The sequence below is a fragment of the Brachyhypopomus gauderio genome, chromosome 15 (genome assembly GCF_052324685.1).
Source record: "Brachyhypopomus gauderio isolate BG-103 chromosome 15, BGAUD_0.2, whole genome shotgun sequence".
NCBI lineage: Eukaryota > Metazoa > Chordata > Actinopteri > Gymnotiformes > Hypopomidae > Brachyhypopomus > Brachyhypopomus gauderio.
Genome location: NC_135225.1, coordinates 917,043 through 936,484, shown reverse-complemented (window position 1 = coordinate 936,484; position 19,442 = coordinate 917,043). Strand labels below are relative to the sequence as shown.

The following is a 19,442-nucleotide window of genomic DNA, read 5'->3' as shown; positions in this document are numbered from 1 at the left end:
TGGCGTTCACTGGTGAGTAAAAAAAAACACTGAAATAGATAGAGATAGAGATGTGATGGATGACGGTGTTTAGCTGAATGTTAGTAAAATGTTACACAATTTTACATGATTTTGTATACTAATTGACTTTGTTTTGTCATAAAAGGTTAAAGTTAATATTTCAAAGAAAGACATGTTACAGAAAAAACGTTTTGGTGAACCTGAACCTTCTCTGGCTTCTGAGAGACTGGAACAAATAAACACTATTTCACAGGTACAATCTGTCTATATACTCAACACTCACTTAGATGTCCTGAAATAACATTCAAAGGCACTGTTGGGGTGAAATTTAAATAACCTGCTAAGCCTTAATGTGCTTTGACTTTTTATTAATAAATTTTCTGAAGGTTGATGGCAAAAAATTCTTAATGGGAAATTTTTAGACTGGTGTAGAGTCTACAATGTCATAACAGTTGTCTGTGTGATGTCCTAATTGTTTGTGTAATTGTTTTGCTGTTTAACATTTTTCTATGTACTAAACACATTTAGTTTTTGCCAATAATGTTTAAGATAGCAATGGAATTTGTATTTTTACATAGTTTTACAATAACTGAGATGTGCAGAGAGCATATTTCACCAATTCTGATCAGCTTGAAGTGTAAATTGTCCTGATATTGGACTGGACCTGAAAGTGTGTGTGTGGTCCTAATTATTCACCTTGGCGTAATTGATGTTTAATAAACTGTAATTGATCCTGCTTTAACTACTAATTGTGTTTTTTCTGCTATTGTGGCATTATTAATGGTGATTATGAAATATGTGTGTTCATTTAGAATGTCAGCAGTGACATGCAAGAAGACAAAATGACCAGATCTCCTGGTGAACCTGAACCCTCACTGCCTTCTGATGGGTGCACACCTGTCCCTCCTGCTGAATGGGTAAATTTGATAGCAATGGAATTTTTATTTTTACATAGTTTTACAATAGTTGAGATGTGCAGAGAGCATATTTCACCAGTTCTGACCTGCTTGAAGTGTAACTTGTCCTGATATTGGACTGGACCTGAAAGTGTGTGTGTGTGGTCCTAATTATTCACCTTAGCGTAATTGATGTTTAATAAACTGTAATTGATCCTGCTTTAACTACTAATTGTGTTTTTTCTGCTATTGTGGCATTATTAATGGTGATTATGAAATATGTGTGTTCATTTAGAATGTCAGCAGTGACATGCAAGAAGACAAAATGACCAGATCTCCTGGTGAACCTGAACCCTCACTGCCTTCTGATGGGTGCACACCTGTCCCTCCTGCTGAATGGGTAAATTTGATAGCAATGGAATTTTTATTTTTACATAGTTTTACAATAGTTGAGATGTGCAGAGAGCATATTTACCAATTCCGACCTGCTTGAAGTGTAACTTGTCCTGATATTGGACTGGACCTGAAAGTGTGTGTGTGTGTGGTCCTAATTATTCACCTTGGCGTAATTGATGTTTAATAAACTGTAATTGATCCTGCTTTAACTACTAATTGTGTTTTTTCTGCTATTGTGGCATTATTAATGGTGATTATGAAATATGTGTGTTCATTTAGAATGTCAGCAGTGACATGCAAGAAGACAAAATGACCAGATCTCCTGGTGAACCTGAACCCTCACTGGCTTCTGATGGGTGCACACCTGTCCCTCCTGCTGAATGGGTAAATTTGATAGCAATGGAATTTTTATTTTTACATAGTTTTACAATAGTTAAGATGTGCAGAGAGCACATTTCACCAATTCTGACCTGCTTGAAGTGTAACTTGTCCTGATATTGGACTGGACCTGAAAGTGTGTGTGTGTGTGTGGTCCTAATTATTCACCTTAGCGTAATTGATGTTTAATAAACTGTAATTGATCCTGTTTTAACTACTAATTGTGTTTTTTCTGCTATTGTGGCATTATTAATGGTGATTATGATATGTGTGTTCATTTAGAATGTCAGCAGTGACATGCAAGAAGACAAAATGACCAGATCTCCTGGTGAACCTGAACCCTCACTGCCTTCTGATGGGTGCACACCTGTCCCTCCTGCTGAATGGGTAAATTTGATAGCAATGGAATTTTTATTTTTACATAGTTTTACAATAGGTGAGATGTGCAGAGAGCATATTTCACCAATTCCGACCTGCTTGAAGTGTAACTTGTCCTGATATTGGACTGGACCTGAAAGTGTGTGTGTGTGTGGTCCTAATTATTCACCTTGGCGTAATTGATGTTTAATAAACTGTAATTGATCCTGCTTTAACTACTAATTGTGTTTTTTCTGCTATTGTGGCATTATTAATGGTGATTATGAAATATGTGTGTTCATTTAGAATGTCAGCAGTGACATGCAAAAAGACAAAATGACCAGATCTCCTGGTGAACCTGAACCCTCACTGGCTTCTGATGGGTGCACACCTGTCCCTCCTGCTGAATGGGTAAATTTGATAGCAATGGAATTTTTATTTTTACATAGTTTTACAATAGTTGAGATGTGCAGAGAGCATATTTACCAATTCCGACCTGCTTGAAGTGTAACTTGTCCTGATATTGGACTGGACCTGAAAGTGTGTGTGTGTGTGTGTGTGTGTGTGTGTGGTCCTAATTATTCACCTTGGCGTAATTGATGTTTAATAAACTGTAATTGATCCTGCTTTAACTACTAATTGTGTTTTTTCTGCTATTGTGGCATTATTAATGGTGATTATGAAATATGTGTGTTCATTTAGAATGTCAGCAGTGACATGCAAGAAGACAAAATGACCAGATCTCCTGGTGAACCTGAACCCTCACTGGCTTCTGATGGGTACACACCTGTCCTTCCTGCTGAATGGGTAAATTTGAGTTGGTTGTGCATTCTTTAGAAATATATTTACTTAGTATAATATGAACACATTTATAACAAGTTTTAATCTGATAATTTCTTTCAAGTGCTTTTTGGAAGTCTTAAAATAACATTCAATTGCGTTGTGTTGTGAGATTTGTTGACCTACTCAAATTGCAAAAGCCTGTTTGTAGGAGATTAATTTTACATTACATTGCTACATACATCTGCAGATCCCTTCAGATACCATATTTTCCAGACTATAAGGTGCACCGTATTATAAGGCGCATTCTGAATTACGGGGTCTCTTTCTGTATTTGACCCACGTATAAGGCGCACCGTACTATAAGGCACAGTCTCAATTACGGACACTATTTCTGTACAGTACTTACCGGTATTCTGTACGGCACCATATTAGGCACATGCTAAAACATACGGTCTACAAGAAAAGTAAAGGACGCGAAACGGTGATTTTTAAAAGTTTATTATACTACTTGACAAAACACACACAATTTTCTTCTCCTCTTCTCCCACAAATCCATCAAAGTCCTCATCTTCTGTGTCTGAATTAAAAAGCTGCGCAATTTCACTAACGAGCACTCCGGGTTCCCGCTCATCAATGTCTGAGTCAGTCTCGTTGCCAGGTAGCTGTTCAGCAATGAGGCCGGCTTTCGCGAAAGCTCGGACAACAGTTACAGCAGAAACTTTGGCCCACGCGTCCACAATACATTCACAAACGGTGGCATAACTCGTAACTCGCCCGCCGCTGCCTTCCAGTTTTAGTAAACGTGTGTTCGCCGTCTATCATCCATTGCTCCCACGCCACTCGCAACTTTAAATGCCCCATTTACGCCAATGTCCAGCGGTTGGAGTTGTTTGTTTAATCCTCCCGGAATGACGGCAAGCTCAGAATTAATTTTCTTCACTTGCCTTTTAACGTTGTCTGTGAGATGAGCACACATAGTCAGATCAGCAGGGATAGTGATGTGTGGAAAAAAGTGAAAACGAAATGAAATCTCTGTCTCGACTTCTTTACTTGACGCAGTTCATTTTCCTGTTTCGTCCATTTCCAAACCATAGATTCTGTAACGTTCTGCGTAGCGCAGAGCAGGGAGGCGGACACAAACGCTGAGGAAAGCGAGATTTATTAAGGGAAATTCCAAACTCTGAGTCAAAAAGGATGGCATGGGTCAGATTATTAAGGGAGTCCGAACATTGAACAATGACATTTTAACACAAGGAGTACTCACAAAAACCCGGCAGGGAAAACGGAACAGGCTGAAACACACGGGGAAACACGAATACAAACACAAGAGACCGCGAACGTGAACAGAGATACATGCATAGCACAAAACAACCGATAACCAGACTGGGGGAAATACAGGGACTATATAAACATGGAACTAACAAGACACAGGTGAGGACGATGATAACAAGGCGTGGCAGACAAGGGAAACCGGGGCAACAGACGAGCTGGGCGGGATCGAGGAGCAGGGAACAACACACACACGAGGGAACAAGGGAAACCGGAGTGACAGCTAGGAGAGGGGGCGTAGCCCTACGTGACAGATTCATTTATGCCAAATTGTATCGCAACTGCTCTATTCCCGTTTACAGCTGCATAACTGATAGCCTGTAGCTTTAAGTGTGCCTCGTAAACGTGTCTCTTCACTGGTGCCATTTTCGAGGGTTCTGGAAAAACAAATGTTATTTTGCAGCATACCTGTAGGTAAGCGTAAGTACTGGTACTGTACGTATTACGTAGTGTTCTTTGATTGGTTTACGTGGGGTACGTTCTGTACGTATTACGTTCCTGTGTCAGATATCGGAACTCAGTACTTGTATAAGGCGCACCGGATTATAAGGCGCACATCCGATTTCTGGGAAAATTTTTGGCTTTTAGGTGCGCCTTATAGTCCGGAAAATATGGTAATTTGTGATGGGTGTAAAAGTAGTCATCTATGCATTTTTCATTGTTCTATCTTTTTAGACTGCTGTCATGGATGAATCCACTGATTACTCTGAATGTACAGACTACAGTGATGAAGACTATGAACCAAATATAGACAGTGAATCTTCAGACCTTTCCAGCTGTAGCAGGTCTGACATGCTGAGTAATATTTCGCCCAAAAAACTAAAGAGAAACAATGATAAAGACAGTGTGTTAACACGAATCCAGCAAAAGGGGGCAGTCAAAGCTGTCAACTCCCAGTGTCAAGTGTCTTCTTCAGAAATTCATGCAAGTAGCTCACGTGAAAGCTGTCCTACAGAACCTGATACCAGCACCCCTTCAGATCAGGGTTGTGTTCATGTAGTTCCAATGCCAACCTCAAGTAAAAGCTGGCGATACGCAAAGAAGCAGTACTGCCTTTATTGTGAGAAGCCATACTCTAAAATATCAAGACACCTGCAGTATGTACATCACAATGAACCAGACGTAGCAAAAGCATTCAGCTTTGATAAGAAATCAAAAGAAAGACGAGTTCGATTACGTTTGTTGACCACCAGAGGCAATTTTTTGCATAATGCTTTGATATCAAGTAGTGGCAAAGGAGATTTGGTTGCCCGTAGGAGACCTCAGAAACTAGGATCCACTCAAGAGTTTACGCACTGTATACACTGCCAGGGTCTATATGCAAGGAAGTCACTCTGGAGGCATATTAGAAACTGTCCACAGAACCCTAAAGTTGATGAGCCTGGGAATAGAAAAAAGATGGTTCAGTCACTCAACTGCATGGCACGTGTTCCTCCTGATGTTAGCAAAGCATTTTGGAAAACTGTTATGTGTCAAATGAAACATGATGAAGTTTCTGCTGTAATTAGAAATGATAAATACATATTACTTTTTGGAGAACAGATGTTCAACAAGCTGAACCCAAGTTCCACAAAGAATGATTACATTCGTCAAAAAATGAGAGAGGTGGGACGTCTACTCTTGGAGGCAAGAAGACTGACACCTATTCGGTCTATGGAAGATTTTGTCTTGCCATCAAATTTTCCCCATGTCATAAAATCTGTGAGAGCTGTTTCTGGGCATTGTGAGGAGACCAACACTTACAGGATTCCATCGTTGGCTCTGAAGCTTGGCCACAGTTTATCAAAAATAGCAACTTCAGTGGAATGCAGTGCAATAATAACGGGCAGAGAGAGGCTGGCTGAGGATGCACGCAGCTTCAGGGTTCTCCAAGAGCATAAATGGAATGAGTCCATTTCAGCAGCAGCAGGAACAACTCTTAATGAGGCAAAAATGAACAAACCTCAGGTTTTGCCCTTCACAGAAGACGTCAAAACTTTGCACTCCTTTTTAAATACTGAGATGACAAAATATCAGCATGCTTTGAAGGACCACTCTGATGTCAAAACCTATGCAAGCTTATGCAAGTTGGTGCTTGCCAAAGTCATACTTTTTAACAGAAGGAGGGGTGGAGAGGCTTCAAGGATGAAGCTGGAGTCTTATGTTTCAAGAGTAAAATCACCAGTTCATGAAGACCTTGCCTCTGGTCTTAGTGATTTTGAAAAGAAGCTGTGTGAACACTTCCAAAGAGTAGAAATTCGTGGCAAGAGGGGCAGGAAGGTGGCTGTGCTGCTGACACCTGATATGGTCAATTGCATGGACCTCCTCGTCCAGCATAGAGATATCTGTCAGGTTCCGGAGGAGAATGTACACCTGTTTGCACGTCCAAACGCTCTTTCATCTTATCGTGGATCAGATGTTCTGCGTGAGTTTGGAGAATCCTGTGGTGCAAGAAATCCATCAGCCCTTTCATCCACAAAATTAAGGAAGCAGATTGCAACTCTGTCAACGGTGTTGAATTTGAAAGACAATGAAATGGATCAGCTTGCCAGTTTTTTGGGGCATGACATTAGGATTCATCGCCAATACTACCGTTTACCTGAAAGTACTTTGCAACTTGCCAAAATGAGCAAGCTTCTTATTGCAATGGAAAGAGGGACACTATCAGAATTCCAGGGTGCTACGTTAGATGAAATTGTCATTAATCCACAAGGTAGGGAACTTTTATAATATGTAAAAACTGTGTGTGTGTGTGTGTATATATGTATGTATGTATGTATGCAAATGTTTTTTTTTTTCTTGATCAGATGAAATTGAAGACTCTAATGCTGATACATCAAGTGATGAGGCAGAGTCAGATGATCCTCAGCCAAGCTGTAGCTCCAGAACTCCTGAACCATCACCCTCTGAAAGTGCACAGTTCTCAAATCCACATGGTAAGCTAGCTCATTTTTTGTCCTCTATTAGCTTCATTATCTTTCATGTAGGCATATGTTTGATCAAAATTGTCTCATGGTTTGACTTATGACAATGTCTTTGCATGTTCATGAAATGTCCACTTTATTATACTTATATTTAAGATAACATTTCCTGTTCTTTAAGATCGGGGTAATAAAGGGATGAAGCGGAAACATGACTTGTCTCTTGACCAAAGTCATCAACATTCCACACAGACTACTGGTAAAGAAACTTAAACTATGTTTTGTTTAGTTTTTTTGTATGTAATCTGCAGTTATAGGTTTTCAAACATTTAGCATTTACTGTATTTGTGCTTGTGTGAGAACTGGGAGTGCATTTCACAGTACATTTGTCTGCAGGCATCACACAGAGCAAGAAGAAGTGGTCAGATGATGAGGTACAAGCTGTTGAGAAACATCTAATGCGATTTATAAACAGTTGCCAAGTTCCTGGTAAGAGAGACTGTGTCTCATGCCTACTATCTGAACCTGATGCTCTTAAACACCGTGACTGGACTGCCCTCAAATACTATGTGAAAAACCGAATAGTGGCTCTGAAAAAAAGACAGAGTTTGTAGTCTCCAAGATTTTTCTTAAATAAAGTTTCTTAAAATTGTTTAACCTCAGTTACACTTTTCAGGACAATTCGTTGCACTTTATCTGCTTTGTTTGCACTTCATCTGCTTATTCATTTTATTTCCTTTTTGAGTGCATTTTTATTTATTAAATAATTTCCCATTTTGAACAGTATGTAATCAGTAGTGATCACAGTGACTAATTTTAGGACAGTCAGTTAGTCATGGGATTAGTAGGTGATGAGATTTTCATTATGTGAATTGGCCCTTATTAAAACTAGCAAAGTTTTAAGTTTACCAGATTGGTAGTGTATGTGGCAGATATGCATATGGCATGCAGAAATCAAAATGTGGTTCAGAACTGAATTAAAAACAGTAAAGTAAAGCTGGATTCCTGGTGATTTGTATTATTTAATGCAAAGTATTGAAACTTCACTTTTATAAATGCAGGAAATATGACTATATAAAGGATTTGCAATTAACAACCTACTGCTCTTGTTTTTGTGAATAAGGCCAGAACATTTACTTCTGTAAATGCTAGAGTAAAGCACTTTGGTTTCAGGATATCACACTTTTAAAACATTGATGGACTCATTTAGATTCAAAAACATCATTCGTCTCACCTGTTTTGTGTTTCTTAATCTGTGGCTAGTGTGTCCTTGACTTGTACTGTACCAAGTGTGTAACTTGGTCCTTGTATTTACTATGTCCTTATTATGTTGGTAGTGTGAGACTTAAATGAGTGTGTGCGTACATGTCCTAGAAATGAACATAAACCTGAAACTGTCCTAAAATATACCTTAAACCAGAAAAATCTCAGCTTTTTGTAATAAGCACTTAGTGAAAAAATCAACAGATAGACATCATGTGGGTGCTATATGCAACAAAAATCTTGCTTGTTGTGTTTCTAGAATACTCAGAAAGGCATGTCCCCATTTGGTATGGTTTCCCCTGGTGTTCTGATATTTCACGAAAACGCGTATGTGTGTGTGTGTGTGTGTGTGTGTGTGTGTGTGTGTGTATATATATTGTGACGGGCAGGTGTGAGCAACAAAAAGGATGCGATCACGCCAAGTCTCAGGGAAAAAGGGTGGTTTAATATAAAGTGTGCAAACCTAAAACCCGTGCAATAGATCCGAATTAAGGATATAATGACCAGCGGTCAACTGGTACAAAGACAAGGCATATATAGACAGACAAACGACCATCAGGTGGGAACGGATCACGGGCTCCGCCCACCTGAGGGGCGTACACGACGTCACAAAACAACAACAACACAGCCGCTGTGGACAGAGGCGGCCGGTAGGGGGCCGCCTCACCGTGACAGACCCCCCCACCAAGCCGCACTCCCCTCCACTGGGTGTGTGGCACACAGCGGCTGCACAACAACACGAAGGGGCAGGAAGGCAAGGACAGGCAGGGACACACCTCCTGCAGTCCACGAGCTGAAACACAAAACACATAACATTAGTCAGCTCACCTCCCTGGGCGGGACCCTGGACCGACCGGGCCGTTAACAACACAAAACCACGCCCCAGTCGGTCACAGGGCCCTCACGCCCTAACCGGCATTCAGCTGGTAAGCCCCATGGGTGTGAGGACGAGGGGCTACGGCTCCTCTCTCGTCCCTTGTGTGTGTGTGGGTGTGCAGGCTACCTCTCCAAGGCGTGGCTACTTCACCTCCTGGACCTACCTCCTCCCAGAGCTGACCCCTGCCTTCTGCTAGGGGTCACCCCAGCCTCCTGGGGAGCCAACCCCTCCCGGGGCCTCTCATCTCAAGGTGGACTCCTCCACCCAACCCAGGAGCGCCAGAGACCGAGGCCCAGAGCACCCCCGACGCGGGCTAGGGAGCAGCCCCAAGGGCCTCCTGGTCACCCCGGGCAGGAGGGAGGATCTCCATCCCCAGCAGGAGCTTTTCAGACCGGAGCCCCATGGTCCCCAAACATCCGGGGGCCCCAGCCCTCTAGGGAGGGGCTCTTCACGACCGGGCTCCGGTCACCCCACAACACAAGGGGGCTCCTGCCAGGTGGAGACCCCCACAAGGTCCAGGAACACTGCCAAGGAGAAGCACCTGCACAAAGAACACACCCTCTCACACACACACACACACACACACACACACACACACACACAAAACACAAACGCGCCTTACCCTATTCAGGGCCTCCCTCGGGAGAGACGCCCTCCGTGCCACACCCCATGGCACGGGACCACAGCCGGTCCCCCCCCAAACACACATTTAAGGGGAGGAGCATGCATGGAATTACATGTAACAGTTGACAACACGCTAGGACAAAACACACACGCAAATACTAGACAAGCAAACAAAAAACGGCGTACACACAAACAGACGGGACCCACAAACGCGCGCTCTCCATAAACAGACACAGTGACGCGCCGCTCACGTTCGCAGTCGCTCCCCACATAAAACACAAGACAACAGGGGAGCGAGGCGACGGTGAGGAGCGGCACCAGCGTCACACACCACATGTAACATATAACACAACGAGCGCGCATATCGATCGACACGTCCGTTCACGCATACACACATTCACAACAAAACGAAGAGTTATCGCCAGGAAGACATTCCTGGTCTTCGCCGTGCCACGGACACAACACGAAAACACGGCGGAACTCTTCACACAAACTGACAACAGACCCGAAGAGCTTTCTCAGGGCAGACTGCCCTGGTCCTCGCCGTGCTACACACACACACAAAACACAAAAGCACGGCGGAGCTCTTCAAACAAAACACTACGCAGACAAACACTTACCACGAGACATGACCACGAACGAAGGAGAAAGAAAAAGAGACTCGGCGGCTTCCGAAGGGTGGCTGGTCATTCTGTGACGGGCAGGTGTGAGCAACAAAAAGGAAGCGATCACGCCAAGTCTCAGGGAAAAAGGGTGGTTTAATATAAAGTGTGCAAACCTAAAACCCGTGCAATAGATCCGAATTAAGGATATAATGACCAGCGGTCAACTGGTACAAAGACAAGGCATATATAGACAGACAAACGACCATCAGGTGGGAACGGATCACGGGCTCCGCCCACCTGAGGGGCGTACACGACGTCACAAAACAACAACAACACAGCCGCTGTGGACAGAGGCGGCCGGTAGGGGGCCGCCTCACCGTGACATATATATATATATATATACAGTATATAATACAGTATATATATTATATAACCCTAATATCATCTAATATAAGTATCAGTGCTGAATGTGCAGGCAATATTTGATAAATTGTGTTCATTTTCTGGTAATACAATTTCAGATACAGATCCATTTCTGAATACCCCCTTTAAAGAGGCAGGTTTGGTTACCTTGGGGTTAAAATTTAAACCTTAACCAGCTTTGTAACCTGAATCTTGTACCATTAATGGAAATTGAAAACCCAGCTCTTTCCAGAATCTTCCAGAATCTTTCCAGGTTGTCTAGGGTCCGAGCTCCTTAGCTCATCTCGCAGGTCTTCTCTGGGGTTGAGATCTGAGACTGAGGTGACCATGGCAGCGGGCTGATATTGTGTTCAGTAAATTATTTCTGTGTTGGTCTGGACACATTTTGGATCATTGTCCAGCTGGAACCCATTTGTAGTTTTTTGGGAGAAGCAAACAGATTTTGATCTAACATGTCCTGGCAATTCACGATGTTCATCACAGAGCCTCCACCATACTCAACATCACAGAGCACAGAGAACAGCAGCCAATTTAGACACTCGGTGACCCCACAATATTATTTTTTCCTGTAGCTCTTCAACAGTGATACTTTGGAGGTTTTCTGCATCTTTCTGTCCTCCTGACTGTGTGTGTGGGGAAGATAAATCACGTGACACAGATACATCTGATTTTACCCTAACAGTAGATTTGGGAATTTCACACAGGGAGCTATTTTCATAGCACTTCGGACTGATGAAGGTTAAAACATGTTATTTTTTTATTGTGTTCTCTTGTCATTCACATGTTGGAGAATGACTAAAGGAATTTGACCTGTTTCATCACTTATGTGTAAATATATTATATTACTAATACCGTGGCTCACACCGTGGAGGTCACTCTCAAAAGGTCAGTCTAAAGGTTCACGCCAAGATGGTTATTGTGAAGATGTGAGGAGACTTACACTAAGGACACTTACACGACATGATGCTACTTGCCCTCACATGGTTTCAGAGTCTTTGTTCATACTGATCAGGGATCAGTCGCTGCCATTTAGGTTCAGATCTAGGTCAGCATGATCTAAAATGCCAAATGTAACCAGAAACAGTCCTGGGCCTCTGGTATGCAGCGACGTCTTGTGTTGTCTACAGAACTGAGAGCCAGGGCTTCAGGAGCAGTGGTGATAGTCAAACTGACTGTCCTGTAAAACGACATTTGTCTAAAGGCTGAGACAAACACTTTCATTTCTTTGAAAGGCTGAGACAAACTGTTGCCATGCCAACGGGCTCTTACCTTGAAGTTGCGCGTGCAGCGTGGACTTGTGGGTGACGAGCCGGAGGACTTAGTGGATCTGGGAGTGGAGATCTGACTACTGCTGGAAACAAGTCCATTTACTGGAGAGAGAGGAGGAGAGGGAGAGAGAGGAGGGAGAGAGAGTGGGTGAGAGAGAGGGAGTGAGAGAAGGAGGGAGAGAGAGTGGGAGAGAGAGAGGGAGTGAGAGAAGGAGGGAGAGAGTGGGAGAGGGAGAGAGAGGAAGGGATTGAGAGAGAGTGGGAGAGAGAGAAGGATAAAAGTAAAGTAAATGATAAAATATATTTACAGTGGGTTGCAAAAGTATTCATACCCCTTGAACTTTTCCATATTTTGTCACATTACAGCCACAAACATAAATATATTTCACTGGAATTTAATGTGAAAGACCAACACAAAGTGGTATACAATTGTGAAGTGGAAGGAATATTATACATGAATCAAAACATTTTTTACAAATAAAAAACTAATAAGTGCGACGTGCAAAAGTATTCAGCCCCATTTTCCCTGAGTGCAACCAATTGCATTCAGAAGTTGCCTGATGACTGCTAATGACTCAAAAGGGTCCACCTGTGTGTAATCTAATCTAAGCTGCTCCGTGACGGCCTCAGATGTTGGTTAAGAGAATATTGGGGAGCAAACAGCATCATGAAGTCCAAAGAACACACCAGACAGGTTAGGAATATGGTTTTGGTGAAGTTTAAAGCAGGCTTGGGTTATAAAAAGATTTCCCAAGCTTTGAACATCTCACGGAGCACTGTTCAATCCATCATCCGGAAATGGAAAGAGTATGGCACCACAGTAAACCTGCCAAGACAAGGCTGTCCACCTAAACTTACAGGCCGAACAAGGAGATCACTGATCAGAGAGGCAGCCAAGAGGCCCATGGTGACTCTGGATGAAATGCAGAGAGCCACAGCTCAGGTGGGGGAAACTGTCCACAGGACAATAATTAGTCGTGCACTACACAAATGTGGTCTTTATGGAAGAGTGGCAAGGAGAAAGCCATTGTTAAAAGAAAACCATAAGAAGTCCCGTTTGCAGTTTGCCAGAAGCCATGTTGAGGACACAGCAAACATGTGGAAGAAGGTGCTTTGGTCAGACGAGTCCAAAATTGAACTTTTTGGCCACAATGCAAAACGCTATGTGTGGCGGAGAAATAACACTGCACATCACTCTGAAAACACCATCCCCACTGTCAAATATGGTGGTGGCAGCATCATGCTCTGGGGGTGCTTCTCTTCAGCAGGGACCGGGAAGTTGGTCAAAGTTGATGGGAAGATGGATGGAGCCAAATACAGGGCAATCTTGGAAGAAAACCTGTTGGAGTCAGCAAAAGATTTGAGACTGGGGCGGAGGCTCACCTTCCAGCAGGACAACGACCCTAAACATAAAGCCAGAGCTACAATGGAGTGGTTTAAAAAAAAGAATATTCATGTGTTAGAATGGCCCAGTCAAAGTCCAGACCTAAACCTAATTGAGAATTTGTGGCAAGATCTCAAAACTGCTGTTCACAAACGCTCTCCATCCAATCTGACTGAGCTTGAGCTGTTTTGCAAGGAGGAATGGGCAAGAATTTCAGTCACTAGATGTGCAAAGCTGGTGGAGACATACCCTAAAAGACTTGCAGTTCAAGGGGTATGAATACTTTTGCAACCCACTGTATGTCCTTTTTCTAAAAGTCCCAAGTGTTAATTAATGCTGTAGTTCTTCTGGGGTTTCTGTAGGTGTGCACACACATTACATGGAACCCTGTTTAGAACAGTACTGTACAATTAGCCATCTAATATTGATTTGCACAACCTTAGAAGTGTGTGTGCACACGTGTGTGTTGGTGTGTCATGCATATGTGTAGTGGAGTCAGACGCTGCTCTCCAGTTCTCAGAACTCTAAACTACACACATGCACAGCTGTGTTATCTGCAGGGCTACACACATGCACAGCTGTGTTATCTGCAGGGCTTGGCAGGAACCTCTGAAGATTCAGGTCAGGATGCAGAAGAATGCAGAAGACATTTCTGCTTTGTGTTTCTGAAATCAGGTTCACCTTCTCCACACACACCTGCTGAGCTCCCACAACACGTGGACAAACCATCAGCTGAACACCAGGCAGGCAAAAAATGGCTGTGTGTGGTGAGTGTGTCCAGTCTGTGTGTGTTTGGTGTGTGTGTAAGCATGATGTAAGTCATGTGATCTAAGAGAAGTCAGTGTGATGTAAGAGGAGTCGGTGTGATGTAAGAGGAGCCGGTGTGATGTAAGAAGAGTCGGTGTGATGTAAGAAGAGTCGGTGTGATGTAAGAGGAGCCGGTGTGATGTAAGAGGAGCCGGTGTGATGTAAGAGGAGTCGGTGTGATGTAAGAAGAGTCGGTGTGATGTAAGAAGAGTCGGTGTGATGTAAGAGGAGCCGGTGTGATGTAAGAGGAGTCGGTGTGATGTAAGAAGAGTCGGTGTGATGTAAGAGGAGTCGGTGTGATGTAAGAGGAGTCGGTGTGATGTAAGAAGAGTCGGTGTGATGTAAGAAGAGTCGGTGTGATGTAAGAGGAGTCGGTGTGATGTAAGAGGAGTCGGTGTGATGTAAGAGGAGTCGGTGTGATGTATGAGGAGACGGTGTGACGTAAGAGGAGTCTGTGTGACGTAAGAGGAGCCGGTGTGATGTAAGAGGAGCCGGTGTGATGTAAGAGGAGTCTGTGTGATGTAAGAGGAGTCGGTGTGATGTAAGAAGAGTCGGTGTGATGTAAGAGGAGTCGGTGTGATGTAAGAGGAGTCGGTGTGATGTAAGAGGAGTCGGTGTGATGTAAGAGGAGCCGGTGTGATGTAAGAGGAGTCGGTGTGATGTAAGAAGAGTCGGTGTGATGTAAGAGGAGCCGGTGTGATGTAAGAGGAGTCGGTGTGATGTAAGAAGAGTCGGTGTGATGTAAGAAGAGTCGGTGTGATGTAAGAGGAGTCGGTGTGATGTAAGAGGAGTCTGTGTGATGTAAGAGGAGTCGGTGTGATGTAAGAAGAGTCGGTGTGATGTAAGAAGAGTCGGTGTGATGTAAGAGGAGTCGGTGTGATGTAAGAGGAGTCGGTGTGATGTAAGAGGAGTCGGTGTGATGTAAGAGGAGTCGGTGTGATGTAAGAGGAGTCGGTGTGATGTAAGGGGAGTCGGTGTGATGTATGAGGAGACGGTGTGACGTAAGAGGAGTCTGTGTGACGTAAGAGGAGCCGGTGTGATGTAAGAGGAGTCTGTGTGATGTAAGAGGAGTCGGTGTGATGTAAGAAGAGTCGGTGTGATGTAAGAAGAGTCGGTGTGATGTAAGAGGAGTCGGTGTGATGTAAGAGGAGTCTGTGTGATGTAAGAAGAGCCGGTGTGATGTAAGAGGAGTCGGTGTGATGTAAGAGGAGTCGGTGTGATGTAAGAGGAGCCGGTGTGATGTAAGAGGAGCCGGTGTGATGTAAGAAGAGTCGGTGTGATGTAAGAGGAGCCGGTGTGATGTAAGAGGAGTCGGTGTGATGTATGAGGAGCCGGTGTGATGTAAGAGGAGTCTGTGTGATGTAAGAGGAGCCGGTGTGATGTAAGAGGAGTCGGTGTGATGTAAGAGGAGTCGGTGTGATGTAAGAGGAGTCGGTGTGATGTAAGAGGAGTCTGTGTGATGTAAGAGGAGTCGGTGTGATGTAAGAAGAGTCGGTGTGATGTATGAGGAGCCGGTGTGATGTAAGAGGAGTCAGTGTGATGTAAGAGGAGTCGGTGTGATGTAATGTAAGGCAGGGTGACCTACCTGGGGATTTAACTGGAGACTGACTGCTGGTTGAGGGAAGTTCAGCGGATCTCCTCACTGCTCAGAAAGCAAACACACACACACACACAAACACACACACACACACACACACACACACACACACACACACACACACACACACACACACACACACACACACACACACACACACACACACACACACACACACACACACACACATATCAGATCTTGCCACAGCATTTCTATGGGAAATAAACTTTGACTAATCCAATCCAGGGAGCAAGTCTTTCTCTTCAGCCGTTCTTTGGTAGTGTTGGAATGTTTTGGGTCGTGGTCTTGTTGCATAATCCATTTCTGTCCCAGCTTCAGCTCCCTGATAGATGGCAGGAGATTCTGGTCTAGAATTTGTTGATATTCTTCCCTGATTTCCCTGTATTATATGAAGTCGTCCAGGTCTGGAGGCAGAAAGCAGGTCCACACCTTCACATTTCCACCACCATGCTTTACTGTTGAGAGGTGTTTTTTCTCTTTATATGCGGAGCTCGCTTTTCTCTAAACATGGCATCTGTGACTATGGCCAAATAATTCAATTTTGAACCTGTTTTGAATCTGTTCAGAGAATGGACTTCCAGAAAGTCTCTGGTTTGTCCAAGTGCTCTTTGGAACTTTTTTCTTTCCCAAATCCTTCTTTCTAACCCTAACCCATGAAGCATGTGTGCGTATGAAGCGCGTGCGTGTGTGTGTGTGTGTGAGCGTATGAAGCATGTGTGTGTTTGTGTGTGTGTGAGTGTGTGTGTGTGTGTGAGCGTATGAAGCGTGTGTGTGTGTGTGAGCGAATGAAGCGTGTGTGTGTGTGTGAGCGTATGAAGCGTGTGTGTGTGTGAGCATATGAAGCATGTGTGTGTGTGTGTGTGTGTGTGTGTGTGTGTGTGTGTGTGTGTGTGTGTGTGAGCGTATGAAGCATGTGTGTGTTTGTGTGTGTGTGTGTGTGTGTGTGTGTGTGTGTTGTGTGTGAGCGTATGAAGCGTGTGTGTGTGTGTGTGTGAGCGAATGAAGCGTGTGTGTGTGTGTGAGCGTATGAAGCATGTGTGTGTGTGAGCATATGAAGCATGTGTGTGTGTGTGTGTGTGTGTGTGTGTGTTGTGTGTGAGCATATGAAGCATGTGTGTGTGTGTGTGTGTGTGTGTGTGTGTGTGTGTGTGTGTGTGTTGTGTGTGAGCGTATGAAGCGTGTGTGTGTGTGTGTGTGTGTGTGTGTATTGGTGTGTGTGTGTGTGTGTGTGTGTGTGTGTGTGTGTGTGTGTGTGTGTGTGTGTGTGTGTGTGTGTATTGGTGTGTGTGTGTGTGTGTGTGTGTGTGTGTGTATTGGTGTGTGTGTGTGTGTGTGTGTGTGTGTGTGTGTGTGTGTGTGTATTGGTGTGTGTGTGTGTGTGTGTGTGTGTATTGGTGTGTGTGTGTGTGTGTGTGTGTGTGTGTGTATTGGTGTGTGTGTGTGTGTGTGTGTGTGTGTGTATGTGTGTGTGTGTGTGTGTGTGTGTATTGGTGTGTGTGTGTGTGTGTGTGTGTGTGTGTGTGTGTGTATTGGTGTGTGTGTGTGTGTGTGTGTGTGTATTGGTGTGTGTGTGTGTGTGTGTGTGTGTGTGTGTGTGTATTGGTGTGTGTGTGTGTGTGTGTGTGTATTGGTGTGTGTGTGTGTGTGTGTGTGTGTGTGTGTGTGTGTATGTGTGTGTGTGTGTGTGTGTGTGTGTGTGTGTGTGTGTGTGTATTGGTGTGTGTGTATTGGTGTGTGTGTGTGTGTGTGTGTATTGGTGTGTGTGTGTGTATTGGTGTGTGTGTGTGTGTGTATGTGTGTGTGTGTGTGTGTGTGTGTGTGTGTGTATTGGGGTGTGTGTGTGTGTGTGTGTGTGTGTGTGTGTGTGTATGTGTGTGTGTGTGTGTGTGTGTGTGTGTGTGTGTATTGGTGTGTGTGTGTGTGTGTGTGTGTGTGTGTGTGTATTGGTGTGTGTGTGTGTGTGTGTGTGTGTGTGTATTGGTGTGTGTGTGTGTGTGTGTGTGTGTATTGGTGTGTGTGTGTGTGTGTGTGTGTGTGTGTGTGTGTGTGTGTGTGTGTGTATGTGTGTGTGTGTGTATTGGTGTGTGTGTGTGTGTGTGTGTGTGTGTGTGTATTGGTGTGTGTGTGTGTGTGTGTGTGTGTGTGTGTGTGTGTGTGTGTGTGTGTGTGTGTGTGTGTGTGTGTGTAAAGTCTCTCCTCACCTGAGCTGGGGGATTTGGTGCGGCGTGTGACTCCTGGACTCTTACTGCCAGTGGCTCTCACTGAACTGGAGGAGCGGGGCACGTATGCAGACTTAAACACACGGCACTCTGGAATACACACACACACACACACACACACACACACACACACACACACACACACACACACACACACACACACACACCAATACACACACACACACACCAATACACACACACACCAACACACACACACACACACACACACCAATACACACACACGCAGACACACACACACACACACCAATACACACACACACACACACACACACACACACACACATACCAATACACGCACACACACACACACACCAATACACGCACACACACGCACACACACACACACACACACACACACACACACATACACACACAATACGATTAGCAACCTTTCACACTTTTGAACACTTTAACCAAAACTCTTGCACATTTTGCCAAAACCACATTATTGCATCTGATGTCTAATGATTTGTTAAAAATAGCTAGTGTTGTATAGAAGGGTTGTAACCTGTGAGAACTGGGTTTGGATTTTAGTAGGTAAGTGTAACAGTTGTGTGGCAGTGTTTTCCAAAAGAAACACATGGTTTTCAGTTTTGAATATTGTGTCTTATGTGAAGAACTGTGTTTAATGTTTTACAAAAAGTGTGTTTAAGAACCTTAAATGAGTGTAAGGCAGAGAAGGTTTAGTGCACCAGGTCAATAGATAGGCTATATGGGTTAGTTGTTTCAGAAATTGTGCTATAAGGACTATTGTGCTATGGGTCTTAGCAGCTGCAATAAACTGTAAACAAAAAATACACTCCTTAAACACACAACATACTCCTTAAACACGCAATTGCACTTTTCACTGTATTTACACATTACATTAACTTTTGTTGTGCAATTGCATATGCACACACACACACACGCACACACACACACACACACACACACACACACACTACCCACACACACACACACACACACACACACACTAACACAAACACACACACACCCCACCCCCCAACACTGGCTCCACAACATCTCTGCTGTAATGGAGAAAACTAAACCTATATTTATTACGTATAAACTCAGGCACTGTTCCTCTTGAGCCATAGAAGTGATGAGTTTGTATTTTAAGAAGTGTCAAGTTCTTCCAGTGAAAACCCGTATATCAGCCATTTCTCCTTTTTTGTCTAATCAGTTATTTCAGTTTGTTTTAGTTTTTGTACAACCTTTTAAATTAGAATATGTTAACTTGCTTTACTCATTCAGGCATTTAAAATTAATACAAGAATGCTTTATTGTTTTTGTT

General features: G+C 43.7%; 1 protein-coding gene and 1 long non-coding RNA gene across 6 annotated transcripts in view; one reads left to right on the top strand and one right to left on the bottom strand.

Moving 5' to 3' along the window:
• dclk2a (doublecortin-like kinase 2a) overlaps nt 1-19,442 on the bottom strand; it is a 69,465-nt gene that overhangs the window by 25,245 nt on the left and 24,778 nt on the right. For 3 of the 5 annotated variants that reach the window (XM_076974059.1, XM_076974060.1, XM_076974061.1), the window contains exons 4-6: nt 18,110-18,217; nt 15,876-15,932; nt 12,101-12,201 (exon numbers count right to left, since the gene is read on the bottom strand). In XM_076974059.1, coding sequence (XP_076830174.1) covers nt 12,101-12,201; nt 15,876-15,932; nt 18,110-18,217 — 266 coding nt within the window. The other 2 variants (XM_076974062.1, XM_076974063.1) reach the window with 2 other exon arrangements.
• Nucleotides 2,810-7,616, top strand: LOC143476086 (uncharacterized). The gene is made up of 5 exons (XR_013121223.1): nt 2,810-2,834; nt 4,815-6,831; nt 6,926-7,054; nt 7,221-7,298; nt 7,436-7,616. It is a non-coding gene; the product is annotated as an uncharacterized LOC143476086 (long non-coding RNA).